The sequence below is a fragment of the Euprymna scolopes genome, chromosome 24, assembly GCF_053919585.1.
Source record: "Euprymna scolopes isolate OS-2025 chromosome 24, ASM5391958v1, whole genome shotgun sequence".
Taxonomy (NCBI): Eukaryota; Metazoa; Mollusca; class Cephalopoda; order Sepiida; family Sepiolidae; genus Euprymna; species Euprymna scolopes.
In genome coordinates, this window is record NC_136505.1 from 75,360,713 (window position 1) to 75,382,326 (window position 21,614).

General features: G+C 29.2%; 1 protein-coding gene across 6 annotated transcripts in view; it reads left to right on the plus strand.

Annotated features, from left to right (window-relative positions):
- LOC145246769 (X-ray radiation resistance-associated protein 1-like) overlaps positions 1-21,614 on the plus strand; it is a 334,894-nt gene that overhangs the window by 32,005 nt on the left and 281,275 nt on the right. The window contains exon 1 of one of the 6 annotated variants that reach the window (XM_080108550.1): positions 12,578-12,699. The exons of 2 other annotated variants lie outside the window; for them this stretch is intronic. In XM_080108550.1, coding sequence (XP_079964676.1) covers positions 12,681-12,699 — 19 coding nt within the window. In that variant the 5' untranslated portion in view covers positions 12,578-12,680. Of the gene's footprint in view, positions 1-12,577; positions 12,700-14,830; positions 15,032-21,614 lie in introns of those variants that run through there. 3 more of the 6 variants (XR_013863167.1, XM_080108549.1, XM_080108551.1) reach the window with 3 other exon arrangements.

The window sequence follows — 21,614 nt, forward strand, 5'->3', positions numbered from 1 at the left end:
ATCTCCAATTTATGCAAAAGATTTTGCAGTTTTCATTTTCCAATACTATCTCCAATTTATGCAAAAGATTTTGCAGTTTTCATTTTCCAATACTATCTCAAAAGATTTTGCAGTTTTCATTTTCCAATACTATCTCAAAAGATTTTGCAGTTTTCATTTTCCAATACTATCTCCAATTTATGCAAAAGATTTTGCAGTTTTCATTTTCCAATACTATCTCAAAAGATTTTGCAGTTTTCATTTTCCAATACTATCTCAAAAGATTTTGCAGTTTTCATTTTCCAATACTATCTCCAATTTATGCAAAAGATTTTGCAGTTTTCATTTTCCAATACTATCTCCAATTTATGCAAAAGATTTTGCAGTTTTCATTTTCCAATACTATCTCCAATTTATGCAAAAGATTTTGCAGTTTTCATTTTCCAATACTATCTCAAAAGATTTTGCAGTTTTCATTTTCCAATACTATCTCAAAAGATTTTGCAGTTTTCATTTTCCAATACTATCTCCAATTTATGCCTGTATCATTTGTCTACGTGTTTCATCATTTTCAGAATTTCCAGTCTACTGCTTTCCCCACACACTGATGTCTATTCTTGTAATTTTTTTGGCCTCGTTTGCTGCATTTATTTATTATGTGGTTTACCATTTCGTCTCTTTGTCCACAGTCTACATTTACAGTTTTCCTATATTTTATCTATTTTAGCTTTAATGTGGTTGGTTCTAAATGTGTTGTTCTATGCACCTGTGAGTAGAGATTCTGTTCATTTTTCTTAGCCATGTCCAAGTGTTTTTGCGATTCTCTTATCTTGTCGTTCATGTAGTTTTTTCTCTTCCCACTTTTCTTTGCTTGTGTTTTTGTTTCTGGTTTCGTTGTTTCCTGTATTGTTCATCTTGACGGTGTCTCTCACTTTGGTGATCAATCTTTCTGTGTTCTGAGTTATTTACTTTTCTAATTCTTTTCTTGTGTCTTTTATCCAATCGTCTCCACTTATCAATCCCATTTTATCTTTCTTACTTTTCATGTAGAATAAGTCGATTTCATCTTTCAGCTATAATTCATTGTGTATGATCGTTAGTTTCCTAATCTTCTGATCGAGATGTGTAAATTCTTTGGTCAAGCCTATAAATGGTCCAGTTCGTTACATTTACTCAGTATATAGTTGAGTGATATCATAGCTATATAAACAACACGGATGGTAGTTACTCTTTTTGGAAGATGCCTCTCTGTACTCTTACGTCAGTCAAATGTTTTCCTCCAATTGTCAGTACCAACCTCCATGTTTTCATTGCTTTCTTAATAATATTGATAATCTTGTTGAATATCTTGTTCATTCTTTAAGCATTCAGTTATCCATGCTTGAGGGATTGCGTTGTGGTCTTAGCGGATGACAAAGAATTTACATTATTTATTGCATCATCAAATGTTCAGAAAAATAAAGAACACAATAGAGGTTATTCCTTATTCCATGGAGTTTCAGTAATTTGCACTTTTGTCATCAAAAGAAGTGAATAGTCCAATGTATAATATGAAAACATTTCTGAAACAGTATAAAAATTGAAACTTTAGAAATTGAGGTTTTCGAATTTGGTTACAGGAGAGGGAAACAAAGTAGAATTAATAAGGAACGAATAATATCCAATATTATTCTTATATATATATATAATTCAAAATTTAAACATTTTTACAGTTTAAAAAGTGAATAATTCTTTGTTAAATAATACATTGTAATTTTTAGTTTACAGAGTTAAAATTGAATTCCTCATATATATATATGCTCTGAAAAAACAAGAATTTGGCAGCCATTTTTCCTTCAGGCAATGCAGTTTACTCTCAATTTAAGAAAGATTTTTCTCAAATTTTTCTTCAGTCATATTTTGATTTCGAAGCTCCAAAATCAAAATATGGCCAACGATAGTCAGAGTGAAATGTTGGTAAATACAAACGAACCCAAAGGAAAATCAGTTTCTGATCTGGACCTGCTATGGTACCTGTAAGGAAAATTGTAGATTACCATTAAAGTGTCCACGCATCATGTGGAATCAAGGTATGGGGGGGGAGAATAAAGAATCAAGATGGCAGCGCCCACAGCTTTTATAACTTAGCGGTTTTACAAAGTGACAAAATCTTGCGGCTCATTGTGCAAAATTTTGCTGCGTGACTGCATAAAAAGAGGTCATGGGAAGAATGCTTGTAGACTGTTGTTGCATGTTACGGAGTCACTTTTCTGTCTTGCTGTTTTTTTTTTTTAATTTTTCTCTTTTTTTGTTACATCTATTATGTTAGTTTGACTTGATTCTCTGTAACATTATTAACATTATTGTAATTATGTTGACACAACGGTTCCTGTGGGATCACCCAAGTTAAGCAACATTAAACCTGATCAATGCTAAATGGATGATCATTTGAGACTTCCATATGCTGTATGTGCTCTCTGCTTATCTCGGCATTGTTTCCAATCATTCTGGACTTCTCCTTGCCACTGGATTCAAGCAGTGCCGATTCAGGAGAGGTGTGGATGTAGATTGTGCAACCCTTGTCTATAGGGGATATCTTTTGTCGTTCGAGACTGATTGAAGGTCTCGATTAATAAACTTAAGCTCTTATTAGTGGTATACAGATATTTTTTCCTTTTTTCTATTTCCTTTAAAATATGCTACATTTATTATTTACGATTGTTATAAAGCTTTATTTGAAAGTATACTGAGTCATTTGTGTCTGCAAGGTAAGCCGTCTTGATTCGGTCCTGTTCTGATGTTGAGCTGTTGAATTTTATGTTATGTATATGTATAGTCAGTGTATATGCATATGTATGTACACATGCGCACACGCATGCACTCATACTTATATTAGCGTACACTCACGCAGCGTGCCCCTTCTCTCACACATACATAATCAACGTTTATTCAAACAGTTTGTGTATTGACTGACGTCACTTCCGGCCATTCAACACAAATATAAGATAAAATGGACAATTGCTTCTTTCCTCGAAGCCGATTCACTTAAGTAAACTTTTAGCGATTCATATTACATTAAGTATAATGATGGGGCCATTAATCACTAAGCCAGCCAGGCGTTCAGACAAAAATAAAAAAAGCTGACATGTAAAAGAAAAAAGAAAGAAAAAGCTAATAAAGTATACGACCAATTAGTGACTCAATCGATACCCAATCGATACTGATAATGTGCTTGTTGTTTTCCGATAAAAAGAATAAAGAAGAAAAAAAACATTCATATAAACCAACGTTCAGGGGTTATTAATGGATGGGGATCAGTAAAAATAAACACCTAAACAATACCTGTGCCAACAGTAGATTCAATTGTAAGTTTGCTAAAGGTCCAAGGGTAAAGTGGTCGGAAACAGTCTAGCAAGCAGAATATACATACCGGCAATAAGTTCAATACAATATCAATTCAAGATTCACAAATAACCGCAACTATAACCTCCTCATCCCCTAAAAAATAATAACCCAACCTTTATGCAACAAAAGAAGTGTATGTGAACTCCTAAAAAAAAAAAAAAAAAAAAAAACTGAAGTAAATAAAAAAACGCATATTTTTTTCATTGGTTGCTCAGTAAGGGGCGAAATAACATTAGCATAATTCGTCACTAGGGTTGTGACAACAGCATATTCTATTCATTGTTTTGACTCTTGGGTATATATCTGTTAATATCTTATGTTTTTATATAGACTGATGTGGTTCTCGGTTGATTGTCTTGCTATGTCAGATATATGCTCAAGAGTCAAAAGAATGAAAAGAATATTCTGTTATCACAGCCTCATCACTTGCAAGGAATCTGATGAAATAACATTCATTCTTTTCTTTCTACACCTCTCCACCATCTACGGCTGTTGCAGTTTACTGATTCTGTGCGAAACAAATTTATATCTATTGATGCATATGGTGGTTTCTTAACTGCATCGATATGTGGCTGCATTTTATTGTTCATAGAGAATTTCATATATAATGGCAGAGAGATGGGTTTATCAACATGGTCTGGAGATATATATATATATATATATATATATATATATATATATATATATATATATATATATATAAATAAAATCTCTTTAAACAAGATATCTGGAGTACTGCTGAGTTGGGAAAACAATCACATAAAAATAATTTTTTTAAATTTGAGGAGGAAGGGAAAAAGCCGTTGATAAAAACGATTTCAGAGTAAATTGATAAATTAGCGATTAAAAAAAAACAGAAAGAAAAAAAATATTAAAATAAACATCGAGACCTCCTTCGACCGATACATTATCAAGACCAAGCCTTCGGCGAATACGATTAAAAACGAAAATATTAGTAATTATTGTTTAATTTTTTTTTTTTCAAGCGTTGGGTGGGGAAATGGAGAAAAAAAAAATGTCGCCAATATCAGGGTATTAGAAAACAACAACAAACAAAAAAGACAGGCATAATATCGAGAATGTCGGCATATAATCTTCTATTATATAAATCTCACATGTCTGTTTAAATGTATGTATGTATGTATGTATGCCTAAAACTTTCAACAGAGGCGACAGATTTTCACAAGATCGGTATCATTTTGAAATTCGACCCTTCGGGCAACAAATATCGAAAAATTGGCCAAAAACATTAATTCGTTCACCCTCAACTGGGCAGTTTTCTACAAGGAGGGATCGCTTTTTTCGCCACTACTTTCAAAAGTCATCCCCTCTTTTCGATTGACTAGCCTTAATTTAAACCTTCGTCACTTTTGGTATGGCGATGGACGCAATGGAAAAGACGTCACCTTTTTTTTTTTCCTTCTTTTCCGGTACGTGTTTGAGCCTGCTTGCCTACTACCACTGCTCAACACACACCTCCAAACACCCGGGTAACGTGAAATCACCCTTTTCTTCACCTTTTCCCTCTGTTTCGCTATTTGTTGCCAAGTAATATCTATGACTTACTTGTAGTTTCATTAAATACTTTTGCAAGCAAAATCCGATGCCACATTTTGCTAAATCCCATCCTCTAGTGAGAAGGAAAGCATTTCTTCGAAACTCTGCGGATTAAGAACTATCCACTTATTTTCTGCTTCCTTTTTAAAACTAAATATGTTTTTAACTCTTTTTCAAAGTGTTTTTTAACATGTTTTCTTAACTACTTGTTTCTTATATATATATATATATATATATATATATATATATATATATATATATATATATATATATATATAGTTTAATTGGATTTATGAGTGTTCAAACGGGAAGAGGTGTGTTTTGTCTTTACTGTGCAATTTAAAGTAATTCATTCAAGCTTTTTTTTAAATACTAACGACTCACTATTTATTAAGAACAAAATCCACTCGAGATAAGAGTTAATAAGCTTGTCGTTTGGGTGATGAATAATACTATTACTACTATTGATGACGACGATGTTGTAGTCTGCAGGGAAGCTGTCTCATGGTATTGTGTTGCATAAATGGTAAATCTTTTGAAAGAAACTTTATTCATGGAAGTTCAGTTTGGTTTAAACTAGACAGAGGAGGAATGGATAATCCTCACTAGATTACAAAATTAGTTTAGTGTGCGTTCAAAGTAAGAAAACATGTTGTGGATAAAATATCTAGAAGGTGCTGTTATACCTATTTGAACTGTTGTATTTCATAGCATTATGGTAGTATAATCACGTTGACACACCAGTTCCCATTAGATCACCAAAGTTAAGCAACGTTGGTATCTTATTGGAGTGCTGATATATATAATATTTTTTTTCCATTTAAAAAAACGCTCAGAATCTAATTGTTTTGGAAACATTCTATGAAATGTAGTGACAGGTCGTTTATTTTCGTGAGAACGTGTATTACTATTTAGCATTTTTATATTAATGTTAGCAAATTAAAAATTTTATATTAATATTAGCAAATTAAAAATTTTATATTAATATTAGCAAATTAAAAATTTTATATTAATATTAGCAAATTAAAATTTTTTTATTGATATTAGCAAATTAAAAATTTTTTATTGATATTAGCAAATTAAAAATTTTTTATTTATATTAGCAAATTAAAAATTTTATATTAATATTAGCAAATTAAAAATTTTATATTAATATTAGCAAATTAAAAATTTTATATTAATATTAGCAAATTAAAATTTTTATATTAATATTAGCAAATTAAAAATTTTATATTGATATTAGCAAATTAAAAATTTTATATTAATATTAGCAAATTAAAATTTTTTTATTTATATTAGCAAATTAAAAATTTTATATTAATATTAGCAAATTAAAAATTTTATATTAATATTAGCAAATTAAAAATTTTATATTAATATTAGCAAATTAAAAATTTTATATTAATATTAGCAAATTAAAAATTTTATATTAATGTTAGCAAATTAAAAAATTTATATTAATATTAGTAAATTAAAATTTTTATATTGATAATATATTTGCTAATGCAAATTAAAAATTTTATATTTATATTAGCAAATTAAAAATTTTATATTAATATTAGCAAATAAAAAATTTTATATTAATATTAGAAAATTAAAAAATTTATATTAAGATTAGCAAATTAAAATTTTTATATTGATATTAGCAAATTAAAATTTTTATATTGATATTAGCAAATTAAAATTTTTATATTAATATTAGCAAATTAAAAAATTTATATTAAGATTCGCAAATTAAAATTTTTATATCAATATTAGCAAATTAAAAATTTTATATTAATATTAGCAAATTAAAATTTTTATATTAATATTAGCAAATTAAAAATTTTATATTAATATTAGCAAATTAAAAATTTTATATTAATATTAGCAAATTAAAAAATTTATATTAAGATTAGCAAATTAAAATTTTTATATTGATATTAGCAAATTAAAAAATTTTATATTAATATTAGCAAATTAAAATTTTTATATCAATATTAGCAAATTAAAAATTTTATATTAATATTAGCAAATTAAAAATTTTATATTAATATTAGCAAATTCAAAAATTTATATTAAGATTAGCAAATTAAAATTTTTATATTGATATTAGCAAATTAAAATTTTTATATTGATATTAGCAAATTAAAACTTTTATATTAATATTAGCAAATTAAATTTTTTATATTAATATTAGCAAATTAAAATTTTTATATTAATATTAGCAAATTAAAATTTTTATATTGATATTAGCAAATTAAAATTTTTATATTGATATTAGCAAATTAAAATTTTTATATTGATATTAGCAAATTAAAATTTTTATATTGATATTAGCAAATTAAACTTTTTATATTAATATTAGCAAATTAAAAATTTTATATTAATATTAGCAAATTAAAATTTTATATTGATATTAGCAAATTAAAATTTTTATATTGATATTAGCAAATTAAAATTTTTATATTAATATTAGCAAATTAAAATTTTTATATTAATATTAGCAAATTAAAATTTTTATATTGATATTAGCAAATTAAAATTTTTATATTAATATTAGCAAATTAAAAAATTTTATATTAATATTAGCAAATTAAAATTTTTATATCAATATTAGCAAATTAAAAATTTTATATTAATATTAGCAAATTAAAAATTTTATATTAATATTAGCAAATTAAAAAATTTATATTAAGATTAGCAAATTAAAAAATTTATATTAAGATTAGCAAATTAAAATTTTTATATTGATATTAGCAAATTAAAATTTTTATATTGATATTAGCAAATTAAAATTTTTATATTAATATTAGCAAATTAAAACATTTATATTAAGATTAGCAAATTAAAATTTTTATATCAATATTAGAAAATTAAAAATTTTATATTAATATTAGCAAATTAAAATTTTTATATTAATATTAGCAAATTAAAAATTTTATATTAATATTAGCAAATTAAAAATTTTATATTAATATTAGCAAATTAAAAATTTTATATTAATATTAGCAAATTAAAAATTTTATATTAATATTAGCAAATTAAAAATTTTATATTAATATTAGCAAATTAAAAATTTTATATTAATATTGACAAATTAAAATTTTTATATTAATATTAGCAAATTAAAATTTTTATATTGATATTAGCAAATTAAAATTTTTTTATTGATATTAGCAAATTAAAATTTTTATATTGATATTAGCAAATTAAAATTTTTATATTAATATTAGCAAATTAAAATTTTTATATTGATATTAGCAAATTAAAAATTTTATATTAATATTAGCAAATTAAAAATTTTATATTAATATTAGCAAATTAAAATTTTTTTATTGATATTAGCAAATTAAAATTTTTATATTGATATTAGCAAATTAAAATTTTTATATTAATATTAGCAAATTAAAAATTTTATATTAATGTTAGCAAATTTAAATTTTTATATTGATATTAGCAAATTAAAAATTTTATATTTATATTAGCAAATTAAAAATTTTATATTGATATTAGCAAATTAAAATTTTTATATTGATATTAGCAAATTAAAATTTTTATATTAATATTAGCAAATTAAAAATTTTATATCAATATTAGCAAATTAAAATTTTTATATTGATATTAGCAAATTAAAATTTTTATATTGATATTAGCAAATTAAAATTTTTATATTAATATTAGCAAAACCCTGTATTCTAAATTCTATACTCCTCATTACAACAATCTGAATTATTTATTGTTTAAAAAAACATTTGAATTATTTATTGTTTAAAATAAACATTTAAAATATTAAATGTCTATCAGAATCAACGTTTTTTCTTACATAAAAATAATCGTCAATATTTGCTATATTCTTTAAATAAAACGAATGTCTTTTCTTTCTTTAAAATCGTAACAAATTATTTCTATTTGAAAACAAATACTCTGTCTTCTTACGCTAAAAATAATTATCAGCTAAATGTTATTCAAATTAATGAAACGAATGTCACTTTATTCTAAACTAGCATTTCAGCCCGCCGTTCCCCGGGTGTTTGGAGATGTATGCTGAGCAAAAAAAAAAACAAAAAAAAGGGTCATTTTTTTTAAACTTTGGTTCCCAATGTCACCCCTTAACATTTATTGTTTTAAACTCAAATCAAGTTATTAAGAAAGATCCATGTCCAAGGAAGCTATATCTACAATTTCAGGGGTTTAGACAAGAAATTGTCGGAGGAGTTTGGTAGAGTTCTCAAAGATCAAATTGTTGACCTTTGACCCCTTAACAGCGAAATTTCTGGCCGAAACCCAATCAGATCGATTTTCCCAAATCTCAGTACCCCGTGTATCAAATTACGAGTCTGTAGACTAAAAATTGACAGAATTATTGCGTAGACACACAGACACGTTCACTTTTATGTATATACTAGCATGAGCGCCCGGCGTTGCCCGGGTGTTTGGATGTGTATGTTGAGCAAAAAAAATAAAAAGTGGTAGTAGGAAGGCAGGCTCGAACCCGTACCGCAAAGGAGGAAAAGAACGGGGTAAAACCTAACGTTTATGCTGTTACGACCACCGCTAAACTGGAAGCAACATTTTTTAAAATTAAGGCTAGACAATCTAAAGGAGAAGATAACTTTCAAAAATATCGGCGAAAAGTGCCTGGTTGAAGGGGAAGATATTAATGTTTTTAGCCAATTTTTCGATATTTGTCGTATGAAAGATTGAACTTTAAAACGATGCTGATCTTGGTAAAATCCGTCGCCTCTATTGAAAGTTTAAGGCAGACATGCAAACAGACTGATGAAAAAGCTTGCCCTATCTCTAAATACCCTTCATGTAAAATTTCAAATATTTAGACCAGAAATTGTCTGAGTAATTTGGAAGAGACTGCAGAGGTCAATTTTTTTTAACTTTGACCTCTATTATGACCCCTTAAAATTTATTGTTTTGGGCTCAAATCAAGTTATTAAGTTAGATCCATGTCGAAGGAACCTATATCTAAAATTTCAAGTGCATAGACCCAAAATTGTCGGAGGAGTTCTCAAAGGTCAAATCGTTGAACTTTGACCCCTTAATCGCCAAATTTCTGGCCAAAAACTGATCACATCGGTTTTCCCAAATCTCAGTACCCTGTATATCAAATTTCGAGTCTGTAGACTAAAAATTGACAGAGTTATTGCGTAGGGAAATGTACACAGACACACAGATACAAAGATACACAGACACGTTCACTTTTATAGATTGTGCTGTTCTAGTCGACGGTACGACAATCTGATTTTGGTACAATTCATTTCAAAATGGGTAAAGTCGGGATTGTTTACTTTAACGCCATCATATTAATTACCAATTACCATCGTTGCTGATCGGATGATCTCATTTTTTTTTTTTTTTTTTTTTTTTTTTAGTGCGTGAAAGTGATAAGGTACTTACGAACATGAAATGCCTTAGTATATTATTATGTGCATATGCGGAGATTTTATCTTTCTGATGAGAGATGGGGGATAATTTATGCTGTTGGTGTTAAGCTTCCAGCCCTTCTTTTGGATGGGCTGTATATTCTCATATAAGTTCCTGTTGTATTGTAAACCTTGGTTCAATGTTGCGTTGGTTTTATCAACTTCGTCCTTGGATTGTTTGGTAAATCGTTGACCAGTGGTTGGCATTATCACATACATTGCACATTGATCCAAACACAAATGCTTTCTCAGAACGCATTTGTGGATATATACATTATACAGCAATGTCTGTAGCTTCGTTGCTATTATTGTGCATGATCCTAGTGGGTTTCACATGGACGTAGTCGACATCTTAATCTCTATAATATGTGTCTCTTCAACAGTAAACTCATCGTCTTTCCTTAGCAGTTTCTTCTCAAAGTCTGCAGTTGAAATACTGGTGACAAGCTCTATCTGCTGTTGTTTGTTTATTAATTAAGCACGTCAGACTTCTATATAAAGCTTATGAAAATCATGCCTCAAAATTATCTGGTTGATATAAAGTCCTCCTCTTTGTTCGTGATTATTCGTTCATCTACATGATTGCAGATTTTTACCCTTGACACCAAGAGCAGCAAAGCTCACCAGCTGCATACAAAGTCGGGGGAGTTTGGGCCTAGAGGAATGGCACAGACGACGCAACATTGCCACTTTCACTCTCATTGATTTGTGCTCCCAGCACGTCATTGCTTGCCACATGCAGAGGCAGAGACTAGAGGATGATGGATCCTGATGGCAACTTCTGGATTTTAACCAGAGCTCTGTTAGCTGGGTTACAACCCTATACCACTTGGCACCAAATCCCTTCGTTATAGATGACCTTGCCTCAAATCGGAGATCATAGCTTTGATGTATCATATTGCCACCACCACCCCTACTCCAGTGAGGAAGTATTGAAATTGGGGGCTGCTGTTTAGTTTTTGATAGTGAATGCTTTTGTCTCAGTTTTTTTTTTTTTGCATATACCTTCAACATTGAATTTCTCACTATATGAAAAGGTGAAATGATTTCACTTTTATTTTCTATATGGGAAAGTGAGCATGCCACAGTGGATGACGACAGAAACTGATGGCTCAGTTTGAATTCAGTTGGTTTCAAAGAACACCATTCGCTGATGAATTTTGGCAACCTTAACGTAGTCTTTCATGTAAGTTCTTGAAAGAATCGGGTGAAACAATGACAAAAACAAATGATGCAGTAAAAATAAATGCATGATGCTGATTCAGGCGAATATGCGTTGCTTGGTTGTTTAGAATTGCACATAAAAATGACATTTTTCTTCTATGATCCTCCAGAAATTATAAATTTTAAATTACTTTTAATAATATATGGCTTATTATTGATTGCTTTTATTTTCACAACGAAATACTGTAACATAACCTCTGTCCCATTCTACAAGTATTTTAATGGTGGATGATGAACTACAAGTACTTGTACCCCTTCGATGACAAGCAGCAAAGTCCCACCCCTACACAGTAGAGATCCCTAGATGTCAGAAAGCCTTCTACTCCAATAGTTTCTTCCCCCAGAACTGCTAGACTTTGGAACTCCTTTCTGGGATTCTGCTTTCCCTACTGTACTGACATGCAGAAGTTCAAGTGTAATGCAAACAAACATCTTTTTACATAATATCCCTGCAACATAGTAGCCTCCTACGTCAAAGTGGCACTGTGCCTTGTTTGGGGTGAAAATTGAATAAAAAAAAATGAAAAAAAAAAAAAAAAACATATACTGTTTGGAAAGTTTGAACATTTTTGCTGGATTTGGTATCATTCAATACTTGGTACGAATATCGTTGTTAATAAATAAACAAATATCTATGGCGACACGCACACAGTAAACGAATAAGGACGTAGCTTTGATATACAAATAAGCAAGCTATGCGTTGATGGTTGTGACTTTGTAGTAGTCATAAACACTAACATTTCTTTCTTGCGGAGAGCAGATCCCGTGAGGTGGTTAGGTCACACAATGACTAATCATATTCCTGGGCGTATTAATTTCAACCTAACCCTTGAAGAACTACTCCTAGACTTTTAGAAAATTACACAGCACAGCAGTCACAGTTTTCTAGAACCTACCAAGAAAAACGTCCACTCTCTTGTTTCTGTCACCTAGATGTTGAGTGAAGCTATCTTGACTTGAAGATATATTGACCCAAAAAGTTTTTCGTCAATTTAAATCAATTTAATAACTCTTCTATTCATTTACTCACTGTCTTTAATTTCGGCAACCTACACTCAACGACAAAGCCGGAAGAAAAAGAGAAGGAACGATTACTAAGGAAATGGTATATAGAAAGTAATGGTTACGCACAATACAAGTAAAATATTCGTTTTTTTTTTTTGTTTTTTTTTTAACAGCGTTAATGTGTTTTAATATGTTTTTGTGGCATCAGTTGTTATCCCAGCTGTTGTATTAGCATTTATTTTATTGCCTTAGTGTTTTTGTTTTGTTGACAATAGTCGAACATTTGTTTTGTAGATTTCATTATTTTCTTTTTGTTGTTTTTTGTTTTCAATTTTACAATTTTTTTTCATTTTCACAAGTAAAGTTTTTTTTTCATTTTCACAAGTAAAGTTTTTTTTTTTTTTTCATTGTCACAAGTAAAGTTTTTTTTTTTTTTGTTTTTTCATTGTCACAAGTAAAGTTTGTTTGTTCTCATGAATTTAGTGGAAATTGATGCTATAATAATATCTTAGCAACATTTATTTACAATTCGTGCGCTTTGGGCATGAGCTGAATATTGTGCAAGAATTCTTAATGAGTTATTCTTTCTTAATTCCTACGCCAAGAGTGTATATATTGTTTAATCCTTAGACTAAGGGTTTCACATTTTGAATTTCTCGCATGTGCATAATGAAATCGTTTTTGTGCCACTGTTACACATACAGAATAGATATGCCGCAATTTTTGGCTGAAGGAAGTAAAGTTTCCACATTATTGACAATTATCAATGTAATGTTTGGGAAAACATGGGAGGAAGCGATAGGAGAGAATTTGTAAGATAAAGGGATAAATAAAGACCTGGCAGAGATTGGCTGCTTTAGAGATCAATTTCTAAAAGTCGTCCACTCCAGCACATTCTAGCATGTATCACGGATGGTAAACTGGTGACGACAACGACAACGATGAGGATGCACATGGGAAACGCATGCAGAACAGGAGAATTTGTTTATTGAAAGAATGCATGAGTGCTGGGGATGTAGACCAGTTGAGGTAGTATGGTCAGTTGTTAGGAAAACATGGAAAGAAGTGAAAAGAATGGATTTGAGAGAAAGAAGGATAAAAACTCATTAGAAATAGTTTAATTTGGAAGTCAATTTCTAAAAGTCTGTGGGAGCCTTGTCTAGTTTCACACAAGTCGTCCAACACATGACAGAGGTTAAACCAATGATGATGATGGTGATGATGAAGGTGACAAGAACAACGTTAACGATACTTAGGTGGACGATTATAAAAAGAGGGGGTTAATTATCTATTTACATGCACGGATGGGAGTGAGGTGTAATGCCTTAATTGTTTAAAAAAAAAAAAAAAAAAAAAAGACACTTTATAACCAGTGTAATGGAATGCTTTACTTCTCTATAAAGGCAGCAGAAACAACGTTTTATATTCTAAAAAAAAAAAAAAAGAAAAAAAGACACTTTATAACCAGTGTAATGGAATGCCTTACTTCTCTATAAAGGCAGCAGAAACAACGTTTTATATTCTAAAAAAACAAAAAAAAAAAAAAAAAAAACAGAATTTTTGTTACACCAGCTATAAAGCAAGTGTTTAATAATCGAAGTGTTTAACAATCGAAGTGTTTAACAATCAAAGTGTTTAACAATCGAAGTGTTTATTACCAAAGTTAAAGAAGAACTATAAATCAGCTTACACTTCAGCTAAAAAAAATATTAACTTCATTTATTGGTCTCACATCTTTCTCATTTTTTTTCATAAAGATGGCGATTACATTTTTCGGCATAATTTTCATTTTACGAGAATTATGAAACTTGCTAGAACTTGTTGATTTTAATATTCTTTTCATTTTTAATTTTCTCTTTTTTTTTTTAAAATAAAATATGATATAAGTACAAAAAAAAAAGAAAAGAAAGTGAGATAAAATATTATTCATTTAATCACTCACTCCAGTCTCTAATCGTGTATACGGTTTTAACAGGGAAGCGAAAAAAGGCACAAATAGTTTGTAATTTAAAATGTAACGATTTTGCAAACTAATAATTTGCGTTGGATGTAAATCACATATTTGTTTTTAACAACTCAACATATGAACGAAAGTAGCAAATAATTTAGGTGCATGGAATAAGAATTAATCACATTGTGAGGAGTTTCTGTTCTAGAAAAGAAACTTTCTGTCTGTTAGCATTAAAGGTCAAACTGCGTGCGTGGAATAACACGTTATTTGTGCTTGTATGAACCAGAAGAGGGGCGGAGGTAAGCAAGCGGGAATCAAACAAGATAGAAAGAAAATAAAGACATGTCGACCGAACACGTGTTTTTTTCTTAGTTGCTATGACGACGTTAAACACAAGAAAAGATGTCGGCAACAAACATGTTAAAGAATGAAGACATGAATGAATCAATTCCAGCTTCAACGTATGCAGGGTATTACTTTCCCTATAGATATAGAAGAAATAAAACATCCGAAGGTTAGATTTTTTTTCCTATTTTTTTTATCGTTTTTTTATTCATTTATTTATTCATTTATTTATTCATTTATTTATTCATTTTAAGTTTGCTTCTTAAAGTTTCAGTCGATAATACGTAAATTTACTTCATGTGTTAACGTGTGATGGATGGTGCATTAAAAAAAAAAATTCAATTAAAATTTTAAAAACAATTTTGCTATTATTATAGATTAACACTCTAATACCCTAGCCTCCTCAAAGAGACGTTTTAGACCATTCATGTGAACACATCGAAAAAGAAAAGAAAACCCAAAAAGCAATTCCTACTTAAAAATTTAGAATAAGGGATCAGTCATCACTCAATTTCGCATATAAATTTAACATAAAATGATCCTCAATTTTTTTTTACCCCCCCCCCTTTTTTTTCGTCGCTTTAGTGTGGTTTTACAACCTTGCAACTCGGACTTAAACTTTGTGGTAAGAAAAATGCTTAACTTCTCTAAAAGTTAGAATGGTCCGGAAATGGGAGATTATTTTAGATATAACAGGTCGCCTGGCGTTGCCCGGTCGTAAGATACGCTTAAATATGATATTTTAATTCATGTAGACTACGTATTTATTATTATAAATTATCTATCGATTATTATATTGTACCTAACATATAGTGGTAGGTACGGGCAAAATGAATGCCGATGCTGATGCTCAAAATGTATAAACATTTTGACCCCTCCCTTTACTTAAAAATTCACCAAAAATCAGGAAATTAACCAAATTTAATGAAATTTTCAGTATTTATCAAATAATGATCGCGGAATATAATGAACTCATTATTTTTTATTTAAATCTTAGTGAAAATGTATTATTTTGTTTAAACAAAAAATACCTTTGCTAAAATTATGGTTTTCAGTAGTAAATAAAAACGCAAGAATTTATTTTTGCTTTTTTATGCAAATAAAGCATGCATCGTAATTTGTAACAAAAAAAAAATTTTTTACAGCAACATTACGAAAAAAGCCCCTGAAGTCCATATTAATGAATTCGATATAACTCGAAGAAAAATTAATTTCTCGAACTACTAATATTATCATTGAATTCAGCATTGTTTATTTAATATTTTCACTCAAAAAAATTATAATTGCAAAAATTATTTCGACTTTTTTTTACACTTACATTTTTAACGTAATCTTTACATGTAAGATTCTAATATTTCCATTGCACGCAAGAACGTATAATTATCAACGTAAAATAATGTTCATATAATCTTGGAAAATAAAGTAAAAAAAAAATAATTTGAAAAACAGGAACATAGAAATATAATTTAATTAAAAAATGGCAAAAATTATATGAACGTTCCATGTCGGTAAGTACGGATGCGCAGAGTTGAAAAGAAAACCAGGCTGTTTTGCCCACCCTCCTCCTCTTTTCAACTACATGCCTATTTGTGTTTCTCAACTTTAAATTTCACGTAAACATTATGATAAATTTTAACGTAAGCCTGTATTTTTTAGTGTGTATTTTTTTTTAATGATTATAAATTGTTTTCTTAACCAATTGTAATTCTGTATTAGTAAATAATGGTGCTAACTTTTTTTTTTAAGCATAAATTGTCAGTAGTATAATTAATGAATTTAATTAACTTTTATGCATTTTTAAATTAATGGAAGGATGGTCTTCGGCTCAAAAAAAAAAAAAAAAAAAGGAAAGTTGCTCGGTATGCCGGAATAAAGATATAAATTATGTCTAATTTGTCCTTCCATACATATTTCAATTTTGCCGCCAGTGTTTATTTTGATACGATGAACGAGTCTCATTGGTACCGGTGATACATTTTTGGATAATTATCACTTTTTTTTTTTTTTTTTTTTTTTTTTTTGCAAAAGTTAAGTACATTTATTGTATTAATCCATTATTTTAAGACTGGAAATAATTTCAGAAAACTTATATTTTTCTTGCCAGAAAAATGTAAACGTGATTTTTATCATAATGAATTTTTACGTGAAATCTAAGGTTTTTCAGATTTGAGGTAAAATTATTACATGTATTTTTTTTATTTCACACACTTTTTTTCTTCGAGAAATTAACTTAAAACTATAATTTTTCAAATACAATAAAAAAATTAAAAAATTATTATGATTAACCGGCGTTAAAAACCATACCCCCAACCGAAGCAGCCATTAATTGCCCGTACCTATATAGGTGATATCAAAAGTAAAAGAAAAAATATGAGTGAGGCGTCATCAGCCAGAATCGAAACAGAAAAATACAATTTTCCAGCTCTGATCATGTTTATACGCAAATAAATAGTTCTAAAATAACGTTGTTTAACCTATGAATGCAGATTTGTGCATGTAACATGTTTAGTCGACTTTTCCTGCCAAGGTCAACTGTTTATTATTATTATTATTATTATTATTATTATTATTATTATTATTATTAATTTGGAATTCTTTTTAAGATGAGTAATTTGTATAATTTATTTTATTCAAATATTTGTGAACTAACCACCTGACGAAGGCCAGAGGAATAATTGGTCGAAACGTCATGAAACAACTAGAAGATGAGGATAATATTCTACAAATAAAATAAAGTCAAATGTTTTGTTTTCAATTTTGACCCCTTTAGTAGCAATGCAGGTAAAAAAAAAAAAAAAAAAAAAAATCGAAAGTGTGCTACAGATCCAAATACCCTATATATTAAACTAGCAAAAGTACCCGTCGTTGACTGGGTTCAAAAACAGCCTACAGAAAATGGACTCTGATTTATGAAAGTATGATAGGTTATGAAAAGGAAGGGTTGTAAAGAGATAGCTTCGAATTTGGGGGTATCAAAATCAAAGCAAAATATGATGAAAGTAAAAATAAAATAGATAAATCCCATAATTTATTATACCATACCTGTTCACACTGAAACACTTATCACAATATTCTGTGGATCTATATTAAAAAACCTTGTTAAACTTTGTGACATATTTCCATTCTATGGAGGTCAGGCGCGAACGAACACCCCATAATTTTATTATACCATATTTCTTCAAACTGAAACATAATTATCAAAGTATACTTACGCAGATAGATATGAAAAGTCTTTATTAAAGTGTGTGCCTATTTCCACTCCATGGAGGCCAGGCAGGAACGCAGACCCCACAATTTTATTATATCATCCCTATTTAAATTAAAACATACTTATCAAAGTATTCTTATGTACATCTATATCAAAAACACTTGTAAACGTTCTTTTTTTTTTAATTTTTATTTCCATACTTTGTGGACCAGGCGCTAACGCAGACCCCACAGTTTTAATGAACTACCGTTCAGTCAGATCAAATCTACCCATTCCTATATCTCGATACATCTATCATTATATGTAATCAGTTTTTTAAAATAGTCAACCATATAGGAGCCTATTCGTGACCACACACACACACACACACACACACACACACTCACTCACAGACATTCAGCTTTATATATAGATTTCTAATTTGTAGACTCAGAGACGAATTTTCCGCACTTATGTAACATTGTTCAGGAACCAACACGTTGTAGTCTGTCACAAATTAGACAAAGAATAGAAAAGAACTTCAACTCACTTTTTCTTTGTAACAACAACATTTATTTTCTTATTGTTACGTCTGTAGCGTCTCTCAAGTGATCGTCTTCTCGGACGCCATCCACGCCTCTCACGTGGTTTCAAACATAATTTTACATAGATTTGCATCCGTGCTATGTTACACGCACACCGACATATAGTGACGTATTTTGTAGTTGCCGTTACCAAATACGTTTTTTTAGTGTTATAAATATATAAAAAATGGAGGGGGGGAATAAAACAAAATAACGTGGAATTTAAAGAAAAATGTCTTAATGCATAGATACATAAGACTTGAAAAAATAAACGCGAAGGAAGCAAAAACTAGGTACGTACAAAATGAATGGCTCACTGGGTGGGGAACATGGTTTTGAACGCAGGCTAATCATAATTTTTTTTTTTAATTTCGGTTACGTTTTGATTATGTTTAAAAGATTACAAGTAAATTTCTCAAAGAAAAAAGTGTGTGAAATAAAAAAATACATGGAATAATTTTATCTAAATCTGAAAAACCGTACATTTCACGTAAAAATTCATTATGACAAAGATCGTCTTTACATTTTTTCTGGCAAGAGAAATATAAGTTTTCTGGAATTATTTCCAAGTGAAATATTAAGTTACAGTTGTAAGATAATGAATTAATACAATAGATAGACTTAACTTTTGCTAAAAAAAAAAAAAGTCATAGTCAAATATGGCAGTGGTAGCAATGAAGTTTGTTTATCGAGTCAAAAAAAAAATCATGGCGGTAAATTCAAAGAAGTATGAATGTGCAAACAAACAATTTATTTCAAGTGTTGAAAGGTCAATTAAATTCAATTAATTAATTTAATTTAATTACAATTACAATGTATTCATTAAAAAACAGTTCAAACAAAAAAATAGAATTTAAACTTGAAAGACAAACCGCATAAATGTTAATTAAATTTCAATTCATTCAAAAAAAAGTTAACGCCATTATTTATTAATATTTATACAGAATTCAAAGTAGAAAGAAAATTTATAATTATTGAAAAAATTACACATTAAAAAAATACAAACTTACGTTTTAATTTATCGGAATGTTTCCGTAAAATTTAAAGTTGACTGACGCAAACATTTCTATCTGAAAGTGTAGGTAGTTGGAGGGAGGAGGTGAGTGGACAAAACTTTTTTCTTTTCGGGATTGTTCATCCGTACTCACCGACATGGAACGTTCGTATAATTTTTACCATTTTTTTAATTAATTATTTTTGCATGTCCCCGTTTTTCACTTTAATTTTTTTAAATGATAATTCAATGATAATATCGGTAGTTCGAGAAATTAATTGGTCCCTCGATAAAAGGAGGGTGGACCTGTAAATTCACCCTTATCCGTTCGCCTGCCCGCACTTTTCTCAATAACTACGCCTTGGAACTTTTTAAAATTTTGCACAAACATTAAACATGATATGAGTAAAAAAGTAACAGAATTGATTTTCCGGGAAAACTCCGGTTGTCCCCCCCTAGGGTAACTTCGGGTTAAAATGGCTAAAATTGACACTTTTGTGCTTATTAAAAAAAAATTGATGCTTTTGATTTTTATAAAACTTTCTGAAAAGTTGTAACTAACTGATTTCTATATGATTCTGTTTGTCTATACTTCGCAATAACTCTTGAGTGTGCCCCAGGGGCTCTTTAAGGTTAATAAAAACGCGTCATTTTTGGGACTATTTTACCATATTTATCCAAAATTTTCTGTGTATGTCTATTTAGCAGTTTTGCATGGTGCTGAATTCAAATTTAAATATGTTAAGGCTTTGGGGCTAAACGGGAGTGGGAGCAAATGACGGACTTAGTCATTTCTTTTTTTTTTTTTTTTTTACATGGTGCAGAACTCAAATTTACATATTTGGAGGCTTTGGAGGTGGGGGCAAATGATGGACTTAGTCATTTCTATTTTTTTTTTTATTGCATGGTGCAGAACTCAAATTTACATATGTTAAGGCTTTGGAGGTGGGGGCAAATGATGGACTTAGTCATTTCTTTATTTTTTTATTTTTTTTATTTTTTGCATGGTGTAGAACTCAAATTTACATATGTTAAGGCTTTGGAGGTGGGGGCAAATGATGGACATAGTCATTTCTTTTTTTTTTTGCATGGTGCTGAACTCAAATTTACATATGTTAAGGCTTTGGAGGTGGGGGCAAATGATGGACATAGTCATTTCTTTTTTTTTTTTCATGGTGCTGAACTCAAATTTACATATGTTAAGGCTTTGGAGGTGGGGGCAAATGATGGACATAGTCATTTCTTTTTTTTTGTTTGCATGGTGCTTAAATCAAATTTACATAATGTTAAGGCTTTGGAGGTGGGAGCAAATGATGGACATAGTCATTTCTTTTTTTTTTTGCATGGTGCTGAACTCAAATTTACATAATGTTAAGGCTTTGGAGGTGGGGGCAAATGATGGACATAGTCATTTCTTTTTTTTTTTTTTTATTTATTTATTTTTTTTTTTTTGCATGGTGCAGAACTCAAATTTACATATTTGGAGGCTTTGGAGGTGGGGGCAAATGATGGACTTAGTCATTTCTTTTTTTTATTTATTTATTTATTTATTTTTTTTTTTTTTGCATGGTGCAGAACTCAAATTTACATATTTGGAGGCTTTGGAGGTGGGGGCAAATGATGGACATAGTTATTTCTTTTTTTTTTTTTTGCATGGTGCTGAACTCAAATTTACATAATGTTAAGGCTTTGGAGGTGGGGGCAAATGATGGACATAGTCATTTCTTTTTTTTTTTTTTGCATGGTGCTGAACTCAAATTTACATATGTTAAGTCTTTGGAGGTGGGGGCAAATGATGGACAGTCATTTCTTTATTTTTTTTATTTATTTATTTTTTTTTTGCATGGTGCAGAACTCAAATTTACATATTTGGAGGCTTTGGAGGTGGGGGCAAATGATGGACTTAGTCATTTCTTTTTTTTTATTATTTATTTATTTATTTTTTTTTTTTTGCATGGTGCAGAACTCAAATTTACATATTTGGAGG